The sequence below is a fragment of the Clupea harengus genome, chromosome 5, assembly GCF_900700415.2.
Source record: "Clupea harengus chromosome 5, Ch_v2.0.2, whole genome shotgun sequence".
NCBI classification, from domain to species: Eukaryota; Metazoa; Chordata; class Actinopteri; order Clupeiformes; family Clupeidae; genus Clupea; species Clupea harengus.
This window is the reverse complement of record NC_045156.1, coordinates 30,493,710-30,509,600: the sequence shown is the minus strand read 5'-3', so window position 1 is coordinate 30,509,600 and position 15,891 is coordinate 30,493,710. Positions and strand designations below refer to the sequence as shown.

At 41.7% G+C, this 15,891-nt stretch overlaps 2 protein-coding genes across 9 annotated transcripts in view; both read right to left on the bottom strand.

Moving 5' to 3' along the window:
- Positions 1–2: 2 nt before the first annotated feature.
- gmppb (GDP-mannose pyrophosphorylase B) lies at positions 3–6,585 on the bottom strand. The gene is made up of 10 exons (XM_031568531.2): positions 6,374–6,585; positions 5,511–5,717; positions 4,883–4,963; positions 4,570–4,618; positions 3,904–4,046; positions 3,166–3,324; positions 2,908–2,986; positions 2,364–2,491; positions 1,940–2,122; positions 3–1,063 (listed from the first exon to the last, which is right to left on the bottom strand). The coding sequence occupies exons 2-10, from the start codon at positions 5,637–5,639 to the stop codon at positions 932–934; spliced, it is 1,083 nt and encodes a 360-aa protein (XP_031424391.1). The 5' UTR covers positions 5,640–5,717; positions 6,374–6,585; the 3' UTR covers positions 3–931.
- A 2,806-nt stretch (positions 6,586–9,391) lies between these two features.
- Positions 9,392–15,891, bottom strand: part of ip6k1 (inositol hexakisphosphate kinase 1) — a 40,051-nt gene continuing 33,551 nt past the window's right edge. For all 8 annotated transcript variants that reach the window (XM_031568524.2, XM_031568525.2, XM_031568522.2 and 5 more), the window contains 2 exons: positions 14,761–14,936; positions 9,392–12,457 (listed from right to left, as the gene is read on the bottom strand). In XM_031568524.2, the coding sequence (XP_031424384.1) occupies positions 11,825–12,457; positions 14,761–14,936 (809 nt within the window). In that variant the 3' untranslated portion in view covers positions 9,392–11,824. The remainder of the gene's footprint in view (positions 12,458–14,760; positions 14,937–15,891) is intronic.

Sequence of the window (15,891 nt, the reverse complement as noted above, 5' to 3'; positions counted from 1 at the left end):
GGGGGGGGGGGGTAACTACCATTGACTAAATGTGTTTCCCTTGCTTTGAATGTATCAAAACAACAACATGGAGATTAAATACAATTCAAACATAGAAAGCAACCATAACATAAAATGCCCAGACATTACAACTTATCAGACAAGTGCACATTTGGAGCAAGAAGGATATTCTGAGCACCATACAGATAGATGCACCACTGAGCCTCCTTATGGGGACTCAACATGGGTTGAGACCTGAATCTTGTGCTATTAGAAATGATAAAGATGCATCATCATTTTTCTTACTGTTTGGGAATGGTCTTTTTTTGCTTGATCTTTTAAACTGGTAAAATAACACAACCTTTGTAATTAATGGCACTTGTAGCTGAGCAGCTCCTCACCTAAATGAATGGAAAAACTGTTATAATGCTGGGTTTGAAAATAATGGGGGGAAAAAAATCAAAGCAACAACTCTAACCCAGCCTGTATTTCTAACATAAAACCCATCACACAGAAGACATAGAGATGCATCAGCTGATTTTAGAGCTTACAAAAGAAAGAGACAGAGTAAGACAGAAAATATATGCATAATAAAAGTAACCCTTCGCCCAACCTGTCTTAAGGCAATGTGATATCTGACCTTATGCCTAAAACTCCTTCATGAGTGTGTGGAGCTCCAAAAAAAAAGCAATCCAACTCCTATATTATGAATAGAATTGAATCCTTTCCATTGGATTAGTGCTACTTAGTCTCCACTATGATGCATATCTCTTGACAATTTCATCTCTTCTACAGTCCACAGCTCAGTCAGTTTCCTTCCATCAATCAACCAATAACCAGTAACCTTTATCAATCAACCAATAACCACCAGCAGCCACCTCACCCTCTCTGACTAGTGAGTCACACATTTGGGCACTTTGTAGGGTGATGTTTCTGGGTGTTGTCCTCCATGCTACATAATGATCCGTGGTTCTGGAACAGACTCCGTGATGGATTTGTGAGGCAGTACGTTGGCCCCGTTGAGGTACAGCTCGTCATTCACGATCACATCCTCACCCAGCACAGTCACGTTCTCCATCCGTACCTAGGGGAAGAGATGGCTGCTTTAGAGTTCTTTCTACTAAAGTTTCATTTTCAAGTTTCATTTTTCATTCATGACATTTTTAGAGGCAGGACATTTTTATAGCAAAGCATCTGTTATGCACTGGCCTTAGTTGCAAATTTTTTACAGAGCTTTCAGGTATGTTGAGTTTCTTAAATCAACTTGCCTACCTATTATGCAGACTATTTTTTAGCAATCACTGAATGAAATCTATTAACAATAGGACATCCATAACAAGAGCTGTGTTAGGTCAGATCCCTTTAATGCAGTATGACCAGCATGACTGAAGTGAACCACCACTATGGTGAGAGTTGAAGAGTGGAAGAGCAGGTTTTTCTCTTTGTGAGATTAATACACAGTGGTTATGTTAGAGGGGCTGATTTAAGAAAACAGACAGAAGTGTGTGTGAAAGGTATTAGGACATGTAGATTGTTACGCCCCTCTACACCCCTACTGGCTTTGCAGTGGCAGTGCAACAGCTTTTAGGTGGTGAATGGGCATAATTAGCCTGATTGTCCACACCTTTTGGTGCTTGGCACTTACTATTTTACTCTGTGTTTTAGTGTTATAGAAATAAATGCTATTTTTGTACAACTCTGTGGTTTGTCTCCAATTTATGTTGCGACTCACGAGCCGGGTCGTAACATAGATAAAGTCAAAGTGTTTATTATCGCATACACCAAATTTCTTCAGCGCAGCGAAATTCTTATGACTTGGCAGCCAACATCTACGCAGTAGACGGCATACAACAGGTAACACAAATAACATATACCAAAATAACATATACCAGAAATAACATATAACATATGACATATAACAAGTAACAACAGTTTCAACAGTTTGCATTTCCTTCCTCACCCACTGGCCCACAGAGGAGCACCAGCCCACGATGCAGGACTCCAGCCAGGAGTGGGAGCGCACGCGGGCCCCCTTCAGCACCGTGCAGCGCTTAATGCGCACGCCGTCCTCAACCACCACACCGGCCCCCAGAGTCACATTGGGTCCGATACTGCAGTTCTCCCCAATCACTGCCGTTGGATCCTGTATGAACACACACACTGAAGGCCTCAACATCAACAGAGCCATGGTACACTTGCTGATGTCACAGAAAAAGACACCATGATGATCCATCTTGCTTTGGATCAAGTGGCTCACTCTAACGCTGTAAAAAATGCTCCAAACTTAAATCCGAGTGCCTATCCTTTGTCACGTAGCAAACTATTGCAAAGCACATGTAGTTTCAGAGGTTTGAAGACAGTATGGAGAACATCAGGGGTCTCACCACAAGAACGTTGCCATGGAATCCAGGTCCAGTGCGCAGTCTCTCTGGGGCCTGCTGCCTAACGGACTGCAGATACATACACATGCCCGTCAAGAAGTCCTTGGGCTGGCCGATGTCCATCCAGAAGCCTGACACACACACAAACAGCATAAGCAGGATATCAACACCACAGCAACGCCCCTTACTTAAACACCATGAACTGTGGTGAATATCACATTAAACTAACATAAATCGGACTCAATATTTACATTTAAACACCATGAACTGTGGTGAATATCACATTAAACTAACATAAATCGGACTCAATATTTACATTTAAACACCATGAACTGTGGTGAATATCACATTAAACTAACATAAATCGGACTCAATATTTACATTTAAACACCATGAACTGTGGTGAATATCACATTAAACTAACATAAATCGGACTCAATATTTACATTGGTGTGTTTCCTCCTGCGAGTGGACTATGCCTCCTCACAGTAAAATCAACGCACGAAGCTGAGGTTCATTTGATCACTGAAAACACTTGTCATCATACCCTGGAGTTCCATGGCGTATAGATGTCCCTGCTCTGCCATCACAGGAAAGATTTCCTTCTCTATTGAAGTCGGCCTTAACTGTTAGACAACGCAATATAAAAACACACACACACACACTTTGTTTAGTGGGTCCAACATACATTTTGCAAGGGGAGTATTTTGAACATAGCAGGTTTAATGCTTTTAAGGTCGAGCCAATGTCTTTAAATACTCATGGAGGATGTTTAGTTCTTTTCAGGTTGTTATCGGCCATTTACCTGGATCCTCTGAAGCATAGAGGGGGTGAAAATGTACATCCCAGCATTGATCTTGTTTGAAACAAAAACCTGTGGCTTCTCCACAAACCGGTGAATGCTTCCCGTCTCTGCTTCATATATTACAACTCCATATTTTGATGGTTCTTCCACCTTAGTCACCTGTCACACACACACACACACACACACAAGTATAAGCATACCGAATTTGAAAACTTTAGCTTAAGCTATTCTTGAGATATTGAAAATTGTCAATCGCAATTCGTCCTATGGATGAAATTCATAAAATTTGACATGCATCCCAAAAATGTGGTAGCAATGCAGCTTGTGAAATTTCGTGAACTTTTTCATCACAAGATATTGGCTAGTGAAGCGGTAGATTTTTTTGAGTTGAACATTATTTACAAAGTGGCACTACCCCACAAATGAATGGTAATGAGCTAGGGTCATGCGTCTCCTAAAGGGTCAACTTGCCTTAAAACAAAAATCTTCATTTTGGGTGAAACGCTTGTTGAGCTATTACCCAAAAAGTGCTTTGAGCCTCCCCCACTTCAAGGGGCGCTGACACGAAGAGCATGCCAGCCTAGGGACAAACCTTATATTCTGGATCAGCTAATTGAGGCTACAATCTTGCCACGTTACATGTGGATTGGTGAAGTCTAAGTATATGATATCATCAACCAAAAATCTGTGAAAAATAAATTAAAAAAAGAGCAGCGCAGGGCAAAATGGCTGACTTACCACAATGGTGCCCTCTTTGCCGTGATGCTTGTGGAACTTCAACATGTCCTCAAACGGGAAGTCACAAATAACGTCACTATTGAGTACGAAGAAAGGCTCCTCGCTGTCTGAAAGCAGCTCTCTTGCCAAGGCCAGAGGCCCAGCTGTCAGAGTGGACATAGATACCAAAACAACATTTAACAGCTAACCTTTAATGTCTATTTTTTTTAAGTGAATTAATGCATTTCATTTCATTAATACAGCCACAAACTCGATTCCTAATTTTTGTGATAAAACACTTGGTGCACAGTACTCCGTACACAACTACACATTTCATGAACATATTAGCCTATTAACTATTTGATTTAAGTGCTCTTTTTGGGTTTACACATAGCAGGTGTTTTTTTTCTCTCTGAAAGCCAAAACGATAAAAAATTGAAACGTCATTGTTTGTATCTATTTTAACATTTCAACATTCATTTTCAGTTTAGCCACGTCATTATATGACAGACTTGTGTGATATTTTTAATATGGCTTCTCTCTCGTCTGCTGCAGAGTGCAATAACTCATACAAATATATTTGAGTGCTGTTTAGAGATTTGTCAAAAGCACATGCGGGCACAGAAGGATGCATGAACCTGAGTGAGTGTCAATGAGAACTACGACCGTGGTCATGCATCTACTGACCTGTTCCCAGAGGCTCCTTCTCATGTGATAGAGAAATCTGAATACCAAGCTAAGTGAGAAAGAGAGAGAGAGAGAGAGAGACAGAGACAGAGACAGAGAGAGAGAGAGAGAGACAGAGAGAGACACAATGTCACACAGTGTATCAGTCATTATAAATGTTCACATTAAGTTCCCATAAACACAAAACAAAAGACAAACATTTCAAGTTGTACTGAAAATATGGGAGTAAACAAGAATCCCTTCATAATTCGAAAGCCAATCAGGCCCAGAGTGTTTTTGGTTTGCAGTTTAAAATGAGGTGGACAGAGCTTACCCTCTCTTCTTGCGCTCTCATCTCTCTCTCCAGCAACTCAGACATGTAGCTGACAGCAAGAATGACATGGCTAACTCCAGCCTGAATGAAGAGAGTCAAATGTCAGCAAAAGAATAGAAAATACCACAACTTCAATGTTGTGTGTAGAGAGTATATGTACATTCAGGGGATATAACAGGCCGTGTCTATACTGCCCATTTGGCTGAAATCAATCAGAAAAGTTGGAAGTCAGGAAGCCATGGCACAACATTCTGTGGAAGTTCCTACTTTCTGTAAATGCAAAAAACTGTAATCTTATTCTATAACCTATAAGATAATTGGTCATTCAGTGCCGAATCACCTTGGGTTTGGCAAGCACACAGAGATATTTAAAAAAAAAAAAAGAGGAGAAAAAAAATACAATAAAAAACTAATTCAATTTACAGTGACACAACATTTCTGTTTTTAGATTTCTTCAGATATGCTCTCCAGATTCCTCCAGTTCAACAGAGTTTAACACCAGCATTATGACACTCGTATTTGTGGGGTTGGCCTAATCACAGCGCTGGGGATACCCTTTACCAACCCCACTCCCACTCGTGTCATACTGCTAAAATATCATGGCAAGGAAATATAAATGAATCCTGACCTTCACAAGTGCTTCCACCTGATGCAGGAGAATAGGCTTGTTGCAAAATTCCACCAAAGGTTTGGGCGCACTTAAGGTTAGAGGTCGTAATCGTGTACCATAACCACCGACCAGAATCAGAGCCTTCATTGTGGGTCCACAGTAGGGGAGGTCAGTGGTGCATTAAACAAGAAAGACGCCGCTGAGCAAGGGGTCTGGTGTGAGAACCTGGATACAATGAAATACCAGAGTTTAGCGATATATCTCATTATCGGAGAGAATGTACACCGTAGGTAAGTTAGCTAGCTAACAAAAACAAGAAACATTTAGTTAACATACAACGTTAGCTACGTCCATGTGATGTGATGACAAATTCAGCTGAACAGAGGTTAATTTCATTTCATAAAGCAGATACCCCCAAACACACAAATGTTGTCGTATATCCCTAGAAGCTAGTGGACAAATGAGATGATGGTAAGTAAATACATGCATCTTACAGTATAACAGCTATACAACAGCTAAGGCTAACGTAAGCTAACCGCGGCAACGTTACCTTGCTACGGAACAAATGTTTCACAAATATTAGCACCATTCAGTTACAAGTTACAACTTTGCACTGAAATGCGTACCAAACAAACAGTAGCTAATGAACTAAGGTCGCCTAACTTTAGCTAGGAGGCTTGCCAGCTCTATACGGTCTCTTCATTTAGCTAACTAGCTGTGACAATGCAACGGGTTCAACCATAGAATTCCTTCCAGTTTTATGTGTTCAACATTGCTTTAGAGCGAAATAAGGCGAATCACTGTCAATATTATCTAGATTCGCTAGTTAGACAGATGGACAAGTTTGCTAGGTTATGTTCAGACATGTCAGTATAACTCACCACAGTTGAAAGAGGCTAACACCCTTGTAACCAACGCCAGTTCAGTCACACTGAAGCTGCCTGAAGTAGTTTGGTAAGTCTTATCGATGGGTCTGCAATTCACCAACTTACACGTAACCACAAATACATGGGAAACAAGTTTTACATCTCTAATGAATGACACTTCTTGAAATTCAAGTGGGGGCGGATCAAGACCACAATGCCGTTCAACAACAACGCCTACGTATGAGGTCACAAGAAAAGTACATGTACCAATTTTGAGGCAGGTGTATGCCTGGCAGCTTTTTCAAACTATGCATGCAAAATCGCTATAGATTAAAAGTGACAGTATAATTTGCTTTTGCTACCACAAATAAGATCAAATATTCATACTATATTATAATTATATATGTTGTGGTGGTTGTGTTAAAATAGGCTATGTGTTGCGAGCTCTGGATAAAGAGGTAGATAGTTGGGTCAAGTTTCCGTAGGCCCAGCGGTCTAAGTGTTTCATTTCATTAAAATAGGCCTCTATAACATTTATATTAATGAGGACATTGGATCGTTATATGCTCCACGACACCCTCTCGTCATAGATGACGCTAATGTTTCATCCCTCTGTCTTCACTTCAAAATGGTATGTCTCAAATCTCATCGGTCGCGCCCCTTTGGCCTGCCATCTCGACCAATCAGGTGAAAACAACGTGGCTAGGAAGTGGATTCACCGCTGTTTACTATCCACGCGACAGCACCTGACCAAATCATGACGTCAGGTTGGCGAAGTAGTCTATATGGTTGGCATACTACTGTATGAACAAAGTTGACATACTTTCGACCCTTTAGGGCTGTATAACATAAACATTTGAACACACAAGACACATGTCTCACTGAGCCAATCCTGCTTTTGCTAGGAACATTTCAAAGATCATAATGGCAGGGAAAAATGACACATTCATGCTTTTATCATGAACGACTTGACTATCGTTATGACCTGTTAACTACCTTAAATCATCAAGATTGCATTGGTAATTTTCAGATGGTGCAGAAAAGACAGGCTTTTCGACCGGCTCAGAAATCTGATTTGATCTCTCCTATTTTAGCCTTTCTAAACTGGCTTGCAGTTTGGCTCCAGATTATAATTCTTTAAATGCTTTAAGTTTATTTTCAATAATTTTTTGGATTGCCTTACAAAGCACAACATAGCTTTCAAAGAACTGCTGTTCCAGACCCCAGACTGAAGTATACTTCTACTATACTGCTACTGTAGTTTTGGCCCCTAAAGCCTGGAGCACCCTCCTCCCCATTGTGTTAGATCTGCATTGTTTCTGAGTGCCTTCAACTGCCGTTACGAAACACATTTAGACTTGCCTTTCCAGTTTCCTAATGGAATATTGAATTGTTCTTTGTATTTAAGGTGTATATTTGTTTAGTTGATTTTTTATTTAAACACATATTTTTTTCTTTAGGAGTTTTTCTGGATTTTATCAGTCTGTTATCTGGATTTTATCAGTCTGAAAGGCTTGATGTAAATACAACTATTTATTACTATGGCAAGAACTTATCTGAAACAGTTTCACATCTGTACCATTGTAGAGTAAAGATTTAGTCTATCAAATTACTTAGTAATTACAAGCAAAACAGTGGATTGAAGGCTGAAGTATAAATAGAAATTGTTTTTAAATTATAGTCATAAAATGTGTTTTATTAGAATAACATTTAAATTAAGCACCTTAAGACCATGTAAATTGTCAATTGAACTGAAATTGCAGTTGTTTTAAGTCATCTTTTAAAAAGAGTAGGCAACTACATATGATTTTCTCCTGAAAAATGAAACAAGAAATGACCTGGTATAATTGGTTACATAAAGCCAAACTGCTTTTTCATAGGTACTGCACACATCAACGCGTTTTTGAGTTGTAAACTAAATGATGACTACACTGTGATGAAACATATAAATGCTGGTGTTAATATTTATAATTACCAAACTGAAAAAAAAAATCAGCATTTTAAGGGTTGAAAACGGCAAAAAAAACAACATGTATTACTATAAAATGCCCATTTTCATCAACCATTGTTCCTGTGTTCCAATGGTGCATTACCTTAGTTCATCCTAAATAATCTTCAACCATTATTTTGGTGAATAAAGCATTCTTTGGACTACCTGAGTATTTGGGGCATCAGTATTTGATCAATTACGATCTAAAATGGCCTGACAGAAAGACCTTTCTTCAGAAACTCATGAGTCTATTGTTGTTTTCAGAAATTAAAGCTATTCCATAAAATAAACTGCCAAAAATCTGAAGATTTCTCCCAAAGGTTTGTACCACACCATTCAAGAAAACGTGCACAGGCTTTAACCAGGAAAGGAAGATCAAGGAGGCCTGGCTGCACGACTGCAGGAGGATAGTCTCACACCAGACACGCCAGCCTCTTGAGAGATGGGGATAGATGCTGGCAGCGTTTCTTTTCAGTGGGATGGAAAAGGTTTCCTAACTATGATAATGAAACCTAGGAATGGCACGTGTGAATAACCCGCTTGATCCAGGTCACTAACTGAAGATGCAAAGAAAGGCCTTTTTTCCTCTGTAACATGCCCTCAACTAAAGTTTCTCCACCGTTCATTACTCATGAAACCATACAATCATGTTGGTGGTAACTGCGGGGAAATAAACAGACAGATGCCAGATGGACAACCTTTTATCACTTAATATTTGAAATGCAGGGAATTTTAAAAGGCCAGGTTCAGTTTCAGCCTAACACCAGATCATTGCCCTTAACACTGAGCGTGAAACTGAGCATGCCATGACTCAACATTCTTCATCTATTGGTCTGTTGTGTGACGTGGACAGAGCTGTTGTGTGACGTGGACAGAGCTGTTGTGTGACCTGCTTAGCCACACCTGAAGACATGCTCATGTCTGAGCTATAAGTGATAGGAAGTTGGCAGTGGCATAGTTCTCTCACAGCTTATACATGAGAACTTGAAATAAACCAAAAGCATGGCCCCTTATTATAGAAATAATGACAATCAACAGTATCATTTCTTAAATAAATGTTTTATAGCTCACATTCAAAGTTGTCATAAAGATGTCATATTATATATAGGTTTTTCTTAAAAAAATATCCATCCATGCAACAACAAAAGGAAACTCTTTTGGGGGATGGGTAATAGTATTTCTCTACAGGTAAATATATCTCACTTCTCTGGAAAGATAAACATCTACCACAGACGAGGCCTTTTTTCTCTTCATCTTAATCCTTGAACATGTGGACTCATTTCCCTTCAACCCCATCGCTGGACTATCTATGTCTCTGGCACATCTGTTCACTTCAACATCTTTTTTTTTTGTCTTTCTCTCTTTTCATACAAACTGACTGCTAAAACAAAAGAACAAAAGAAAACAAAAAAACTCATCCTGAACCAAACAAGTACCTAATCAAAATCAGACTCTGGGGGGCACCAAAAGGAGCTTTGCAGTTGGCTTAACCATCAACTTCCACCTGATGAAACGTACTTTATAACAACATCATCTAGTAGTGCCAAATTGCATTTGAATAACCAGCTTGCTAACTGATAAATAATCTGTCACTGCGCCATAATATGTTTGTGTCTTCATACAAGTTAAAAGGTGAGCATATCTTCAATAAATAGGGTCAGAACTAGCCACAGAAAGGAAACGTTTGCTTTCTGTGGACTCGGATACAACAGCAGCTGCTGTCCAGATCCATTTATTGATCCACTATGATCAGTGCAAATGAACAGCACTTCTTGAACAGTTGCAGTGCAGTACTGTCATATATAGAGCAAGTCAACTGCAAGAACCCTGTGGACTAGCCCCTGTATGTTGACTATAGGTGCACACCCAGCTAACCCGAGTACAGACAGACAGACAGACAGACAGACAGACAGACGTCCTCTCACAGAGTGCTCTGAGGGAATCCGTATGGCCACTGTAAACCACTTCTGGACTGTTCCGTGCTAGGGGTAGGGGTAGGACATTAATGAGTCCACTTCTTTCTACACCAACAGTATCAATGAATACAGTGTATAATGGGTTTCTTTTACACAGAAGACATCCTACATGAGTGTCACAACAGGGGAAACATCCCAAAATTAGTGAGGACAGGAAACGCAGGCAAAACAGTTGTTCGGGACGAGGAGGTGGAGTTAGGTTCTCTACGTTTCTTTTCTGTACATCTTGCTACATGTGCTGATGGAGGACAAGGACACTGTGAAATTAGTGTGATTCATTTATAGACAGTCCCTAAGCAATAACCCCCAACCACAAAAATAACAAAATTGATGAAAAAAATAAAATAAATTAAATCATGCCTTCCAATGTTTTACAGTGCAAATGGTATGAGGAGTACTTTCTCTTTGGATTTGACAAAAAAAAAAAAAGGCTTTTGTAACACAAGGGAGAGCGATCAGAAGAAACAGCTTCAGGTGTGTCCACACACGGCCCCCTACACATACCTAATGGAACATCCACTACAATTACACAAGGGCGTTTCAAACCAAAAACAATGAAAAGAAAAAGATGGCTGTCTCCAGAAGAACAGGCTAGACTGGAAAAGTAAACGACAACAAATGCAAATGACAGCATTAAAATGGAGCTGGATAAGATGGCTACTATAAAGCAACATTAAAATAAATAAATGACCTGTTTATATGCAATTCCCAAACAGACAGGCTGTGGGGTCATTTGCACTCAGTCCATGAAGTGGTAGGGTGGGTTCACCTTCTTTTGGTTTCATATAAAGGAACCTGGTTACCTCAAAACTCCCTTTACAATACAACCCCCCCCCCCCCCCCCCACACACACACACACACACATCACAGGGACACTGTTCCACTGCCTTGCCCTGCTTGGTAATACTGCTATAGAGGATGATTTTTTTTTAGTAGGACACCCACAGCCATCCAATCGAACTGCCTGTAAGTGTGAACACACACAGACTTTGTCCCTGCATAAGCAACCCCACAGTGTAGCGGCAGGGCCTGACCCTGGACTAGCCCCTGAGCTGTGGCTGTCTGGCAAATACACGCCTGCTTTACAATACTACGGCTTGGCCACATGGTGGCGACATGCCCTCTTCACACAGTGGGCCAAAGCGGCTCGTGTCCATGGGGGGAGTGGGGACTGCATCGGAGACGAGCAGCAGGGTCCTCCTCACTTGTGATGGAGAGCCCTCTACAGTCTGTCAGTCTGTCTGTCTGTCTGTCTGTCTGTTTGTTTGCATCCATGCAAAGCGGCTTCTCCCTATTTTCTATGTGCTTTTACTTCTCACAGATGTCTCTTAGCTCTGTCCAGTTCTCTTTAAGGTAATATCAGGGATAGGCTTTGTTGAAGAGTCAAATGAAGTTGAGGTCGGACAGACGGAGGGGGGAGTGAGGACAGAATGCAAGAGGGAAAGTTAAAAACCAAAAACAAAAAACAGTTAATCAAGTGTAGAGGGCTGGTTATGTCAGTTACTTGTTCTCTTCCCTGATGGCCTCCAGGACCTTGATGAGGCTTTCTAGTCCAAACACATAGCCCCGATCAGGCCCGTCATGCACTGTCTGATCATCTCGGAAGCCTTTAAAGGTGCTGTGGGCAAAATCTATCATGCGGACGTCCACACTGGGAGGCTGCGGATGGGCTTGGCTCTCCCCTGAGAGGGGGTGAAGGAGGGGGGGGACGGGGAGGGGGACGGGGGGCTCCTGTGGAGGTGGGAGGAGGAGGTCTACAGCTGGGTGGGCACCGGGAGCCGCCGCCGCCAAGGGTTGTTGAGGGGGTCCCTGTGGGTTGTGGGGAAGCAACAGGCCTTGACCTATATCCTTGTCATTGGCCATGAGTTCTGCTTTGGTCCAGACCTCCGCCTCCGGCCCCTTGCCCTCGTAGATGATGAGCAGTGAGCTGGAGTAGAAGCGGTACGACGCCTGCCGCTCCAGCACGGCTTTCAGACTGCGCAGCTTGCTGAGGATGGGATCGAACAGGTCCCGCCTCAACTGGGCGCCGTTGTGCATGAACTGGCGGAGAGCATCCGTGAAGCCCTCGATGGACAGGCCGCGGCCATAGTACTTGTTTAGGCACAGATAATGGCCCGTGTCCATCTGGTACACCTGCGGAGAGACAGAGGGGGGGGGGGGGGGGGGGGGGGGGGGGGCACATCGGATGAAGAGAATGGACCACACAGCAGGGGCACAAAAGAGAGACACAGAAACACACAACCGCATTTCATTTCAAACAGGCGCAGCGCCTGCCACATGTTCAGGCCCCTTTGTAGTCTGTTACGGATGGAGCTGCTTTTGTCTTTGAGTGTGGATTGTTTTTAATTCAATGTTCCTGAAATGCAACCCCATCCACACACACAAACACACACACACACACAAACACACACACACACACACACACACACACACACACACACGTATGTATATATACATAAATAGGCGCCCAAATTCATCAATCATTGAGGTCCTAATAAATGCAGATTTGCTGAGCCCACATGCGAGCCTGGCTCACTGCTATGATGACAGGTGTGGCTACATGCTGTCTGTGGGAAGAGAGAAGAGGTGGTGAGGGCTGGGAGGACTGCATCAAGCTAAACAGAGGCAGGCAGGCAGGCAGGCAGAAAATAGATCTTTGTCAGGACCATTAGTGAGAGAGAGCTGCTTCCTCTGCAGGAAGAGTACATCACTGCCCTATCTACTCACTTTCCCAAAGTGCAAAAGGCAACATTAAATCCAAAAACACTAAATGCTGAACGTACACATTTAGCAGCACATTATATCCACTCTGAGATGAACCTCTGTGCAGCAAGAACATGACTGATTTGGCTGCTGACTGTAAATGATTGACTGACATGACTGATTTGACGCTCTGTGCATTATATCCCCTTTCCACAGACCCCCACTGCTGACGACGACACACTGGCCAACATTCTAGGCCCAGGCCGATGGACAGAGTTTGCACACTACTACAGTCAAATTCCCTCAAAAAGAGCACCAAGTGCATTTTCTCTTAATTGCAATGCATTTATATCCATACACTATTGCATTTCACATGCTGTTTAAATTACTACCGACTTGGGTCATTAGAATGTTCTATAATGCAAAAATTAGCTTCCACATGTCAATATTGTGCTGTGCTGTTTTGTGTGGGGACGGAATGCCAATATGGACCCATCTATTTTAACCATGTTAGTAATATTACCCTAAAGGTTAGGGCGAAACAAAAGACTCAAATTCTACACCAGGGTGGGGACACATTGCATGTGTGTACGTGTGTGTGTGTGTGTCTGTCTGTCTGTCTGTCCTCTCTCTGTAAGAGTAGGCCTATTATTTTGAAAAGGAACGCCCAGCTATTAAGAGTTAGGCTACAATAAAATGAGTATGATCCATAAGCTTACTTCGCTGCACAAACACATCCCACTCTAGGTTCCTCAAGCCTCAGTCCATTCAATGTAGTATGTCATTATAATTACATTGGATAATTCTCTCTGTCCTAATGTTACATTCCAATTCAAATGAACAGTAGACATTTTTGAGTCTGGTTTAAGTTAATTAGGCCCGAGGTCAAAGTGCATCCAGTTGACCTCACTTTTTTTTTATTTTAATGTTGGGCCTACAGTTATTTACAATTATTACAATTGAATCGCATCTTTCAGGGAATTCCTGCTAGAAATCACTGCGGTGGGACCGCTTCTTGTCACAACACGACTGGTGGACACAAACCTTCTGCGCATCAACTTAGCGAACTGCACTGTTAAGCCAAGGTAAGACTGTCATAATGACATCATTCATACATCAACATCATAATTACACATTCTGTGCACACACATCCATAATCAGAATGACATCTACAGGAATAAACATACTAACATACATTCAAATTCTAATATACATTCAAATTCTAATAAGTTTCAACCAACCTATATTATATTTTAGATCAACACTCATCCATATTCAATCAATCTTAGAGCTGATCAGTCGAGACACTTGGCAAGTATCAGCCCTTGCAAAAAATGCAAGATCAGGCAAAGCCAAAATGAAACTATGCAGAGACATTGTACAATATGTCATTGATGTCAGGAGTCTTCACACACAATTCATTGTTCACTTTTTTTTTAAACTCTTTTCAACCGTGTGGGACCAATCATTACAAAAGCTGGCCAAGATCATCTACAAACTTCCCTAATCTTGAGTTCAATCTAAACTTCCTTAACACCCAGACGGCGAAAGGAAAACTCTGACTATGGGTCAAAAAGTCCTCAGCTTGGGCCTTCCTGAGTCTCCCAATCCCATAGTTTCAATGCCAACTCTTTATCTTCTGGGGCTGTGGCTCCATCTCATAATTGTATCACAAGTAATAAACATGTCTTAATGAATGTCATTGGAGGTCCTAGAGGTCAAAGGTGACTGACCTGCATGCCACAGACGCGCACCCCGAGCGTTGCAGAGGTGCTCTGCTCACACTTCTTCATCTGGCGTGCGGCCTTCTCCTCGGACGCGTCGTCCCCGTGCTGACGCGTGCCCATCTTCAGGTCCAGGATGCAAGGATAGCTGAAGTGATGCACCACATTCTCCAACAACAGGAATTCTGCGAGGAGTCAACGGTCAAGGAATTTTGTCTTTTTTTAATTTGAATCAGCACAAATTTCATTCAGGCAGCCCCTGTGGGCACCTTTGAGTTCAGGCCCCCGACACATCCTGAGATGGCTTCAGAAAAACACTTCGCTCAAGCGTTTGGTTGCTAAAGCTTACCAAATGCTATTCATTAGCTGCTTTTATATTCAGTTATGTGTCTAATGAAGCTGGTTAAGATATTGCCCATAGTATGCAAAGCTGTTATCAAGACAAACAGCGACTACTTTATGAAATCTAAAATATGAAACCGTTTCCTGTTTGATTATTTTTGCCTTATGTCAATATGTTGTTATTTCAGTTTGTTTTTCTTTTATTAACCTACAGTTTAATAATTTGTAAAAATGATAAAACATGAATGAGATGGGACTGTATGTGTAGTTTGGTACTGTATACGTGAGTGTACTATAATAATAATTAAACCAATTACAATGTGAACACAAGTTTGCTGAGCTTCATGATTGTGTGTCATAAGCGCCATAGATTCCCATCCCCTTTTGAACACACTTGGCCTGGATCCTTTTCAAATCGGTGGAAGCATGACCCGCGTGGCCAATGTCCAGTCCTACGCTAGATGCATGACCGGGTGCCACTGGGGAATGTCTAGACAAGAGCAGGGTCAGGATTCATGCCTTAAAAAGGGGCCTTGATGTGTAGAGTCTCCATAGTCTTCTTTAAAAGAAAAGACAGAATAAGAACTTCTAAAGAAGAATTCAAAATCTGTTGGATGCATCACTTCAGCTACACTAAAAGCCATGCTGCTAGCATTATCAGGTAGGGCTCAGATACAAGTTCTGAAAGGTAAGAAATGTGTTGTATAAGTCTATCCCCATTAGGACACTGAATGGCCTAAATGGTTTGCAGTTGGCTTGAGTGGGGAGTTGAAGGTCTTGACTATCTTTAGTCATTGT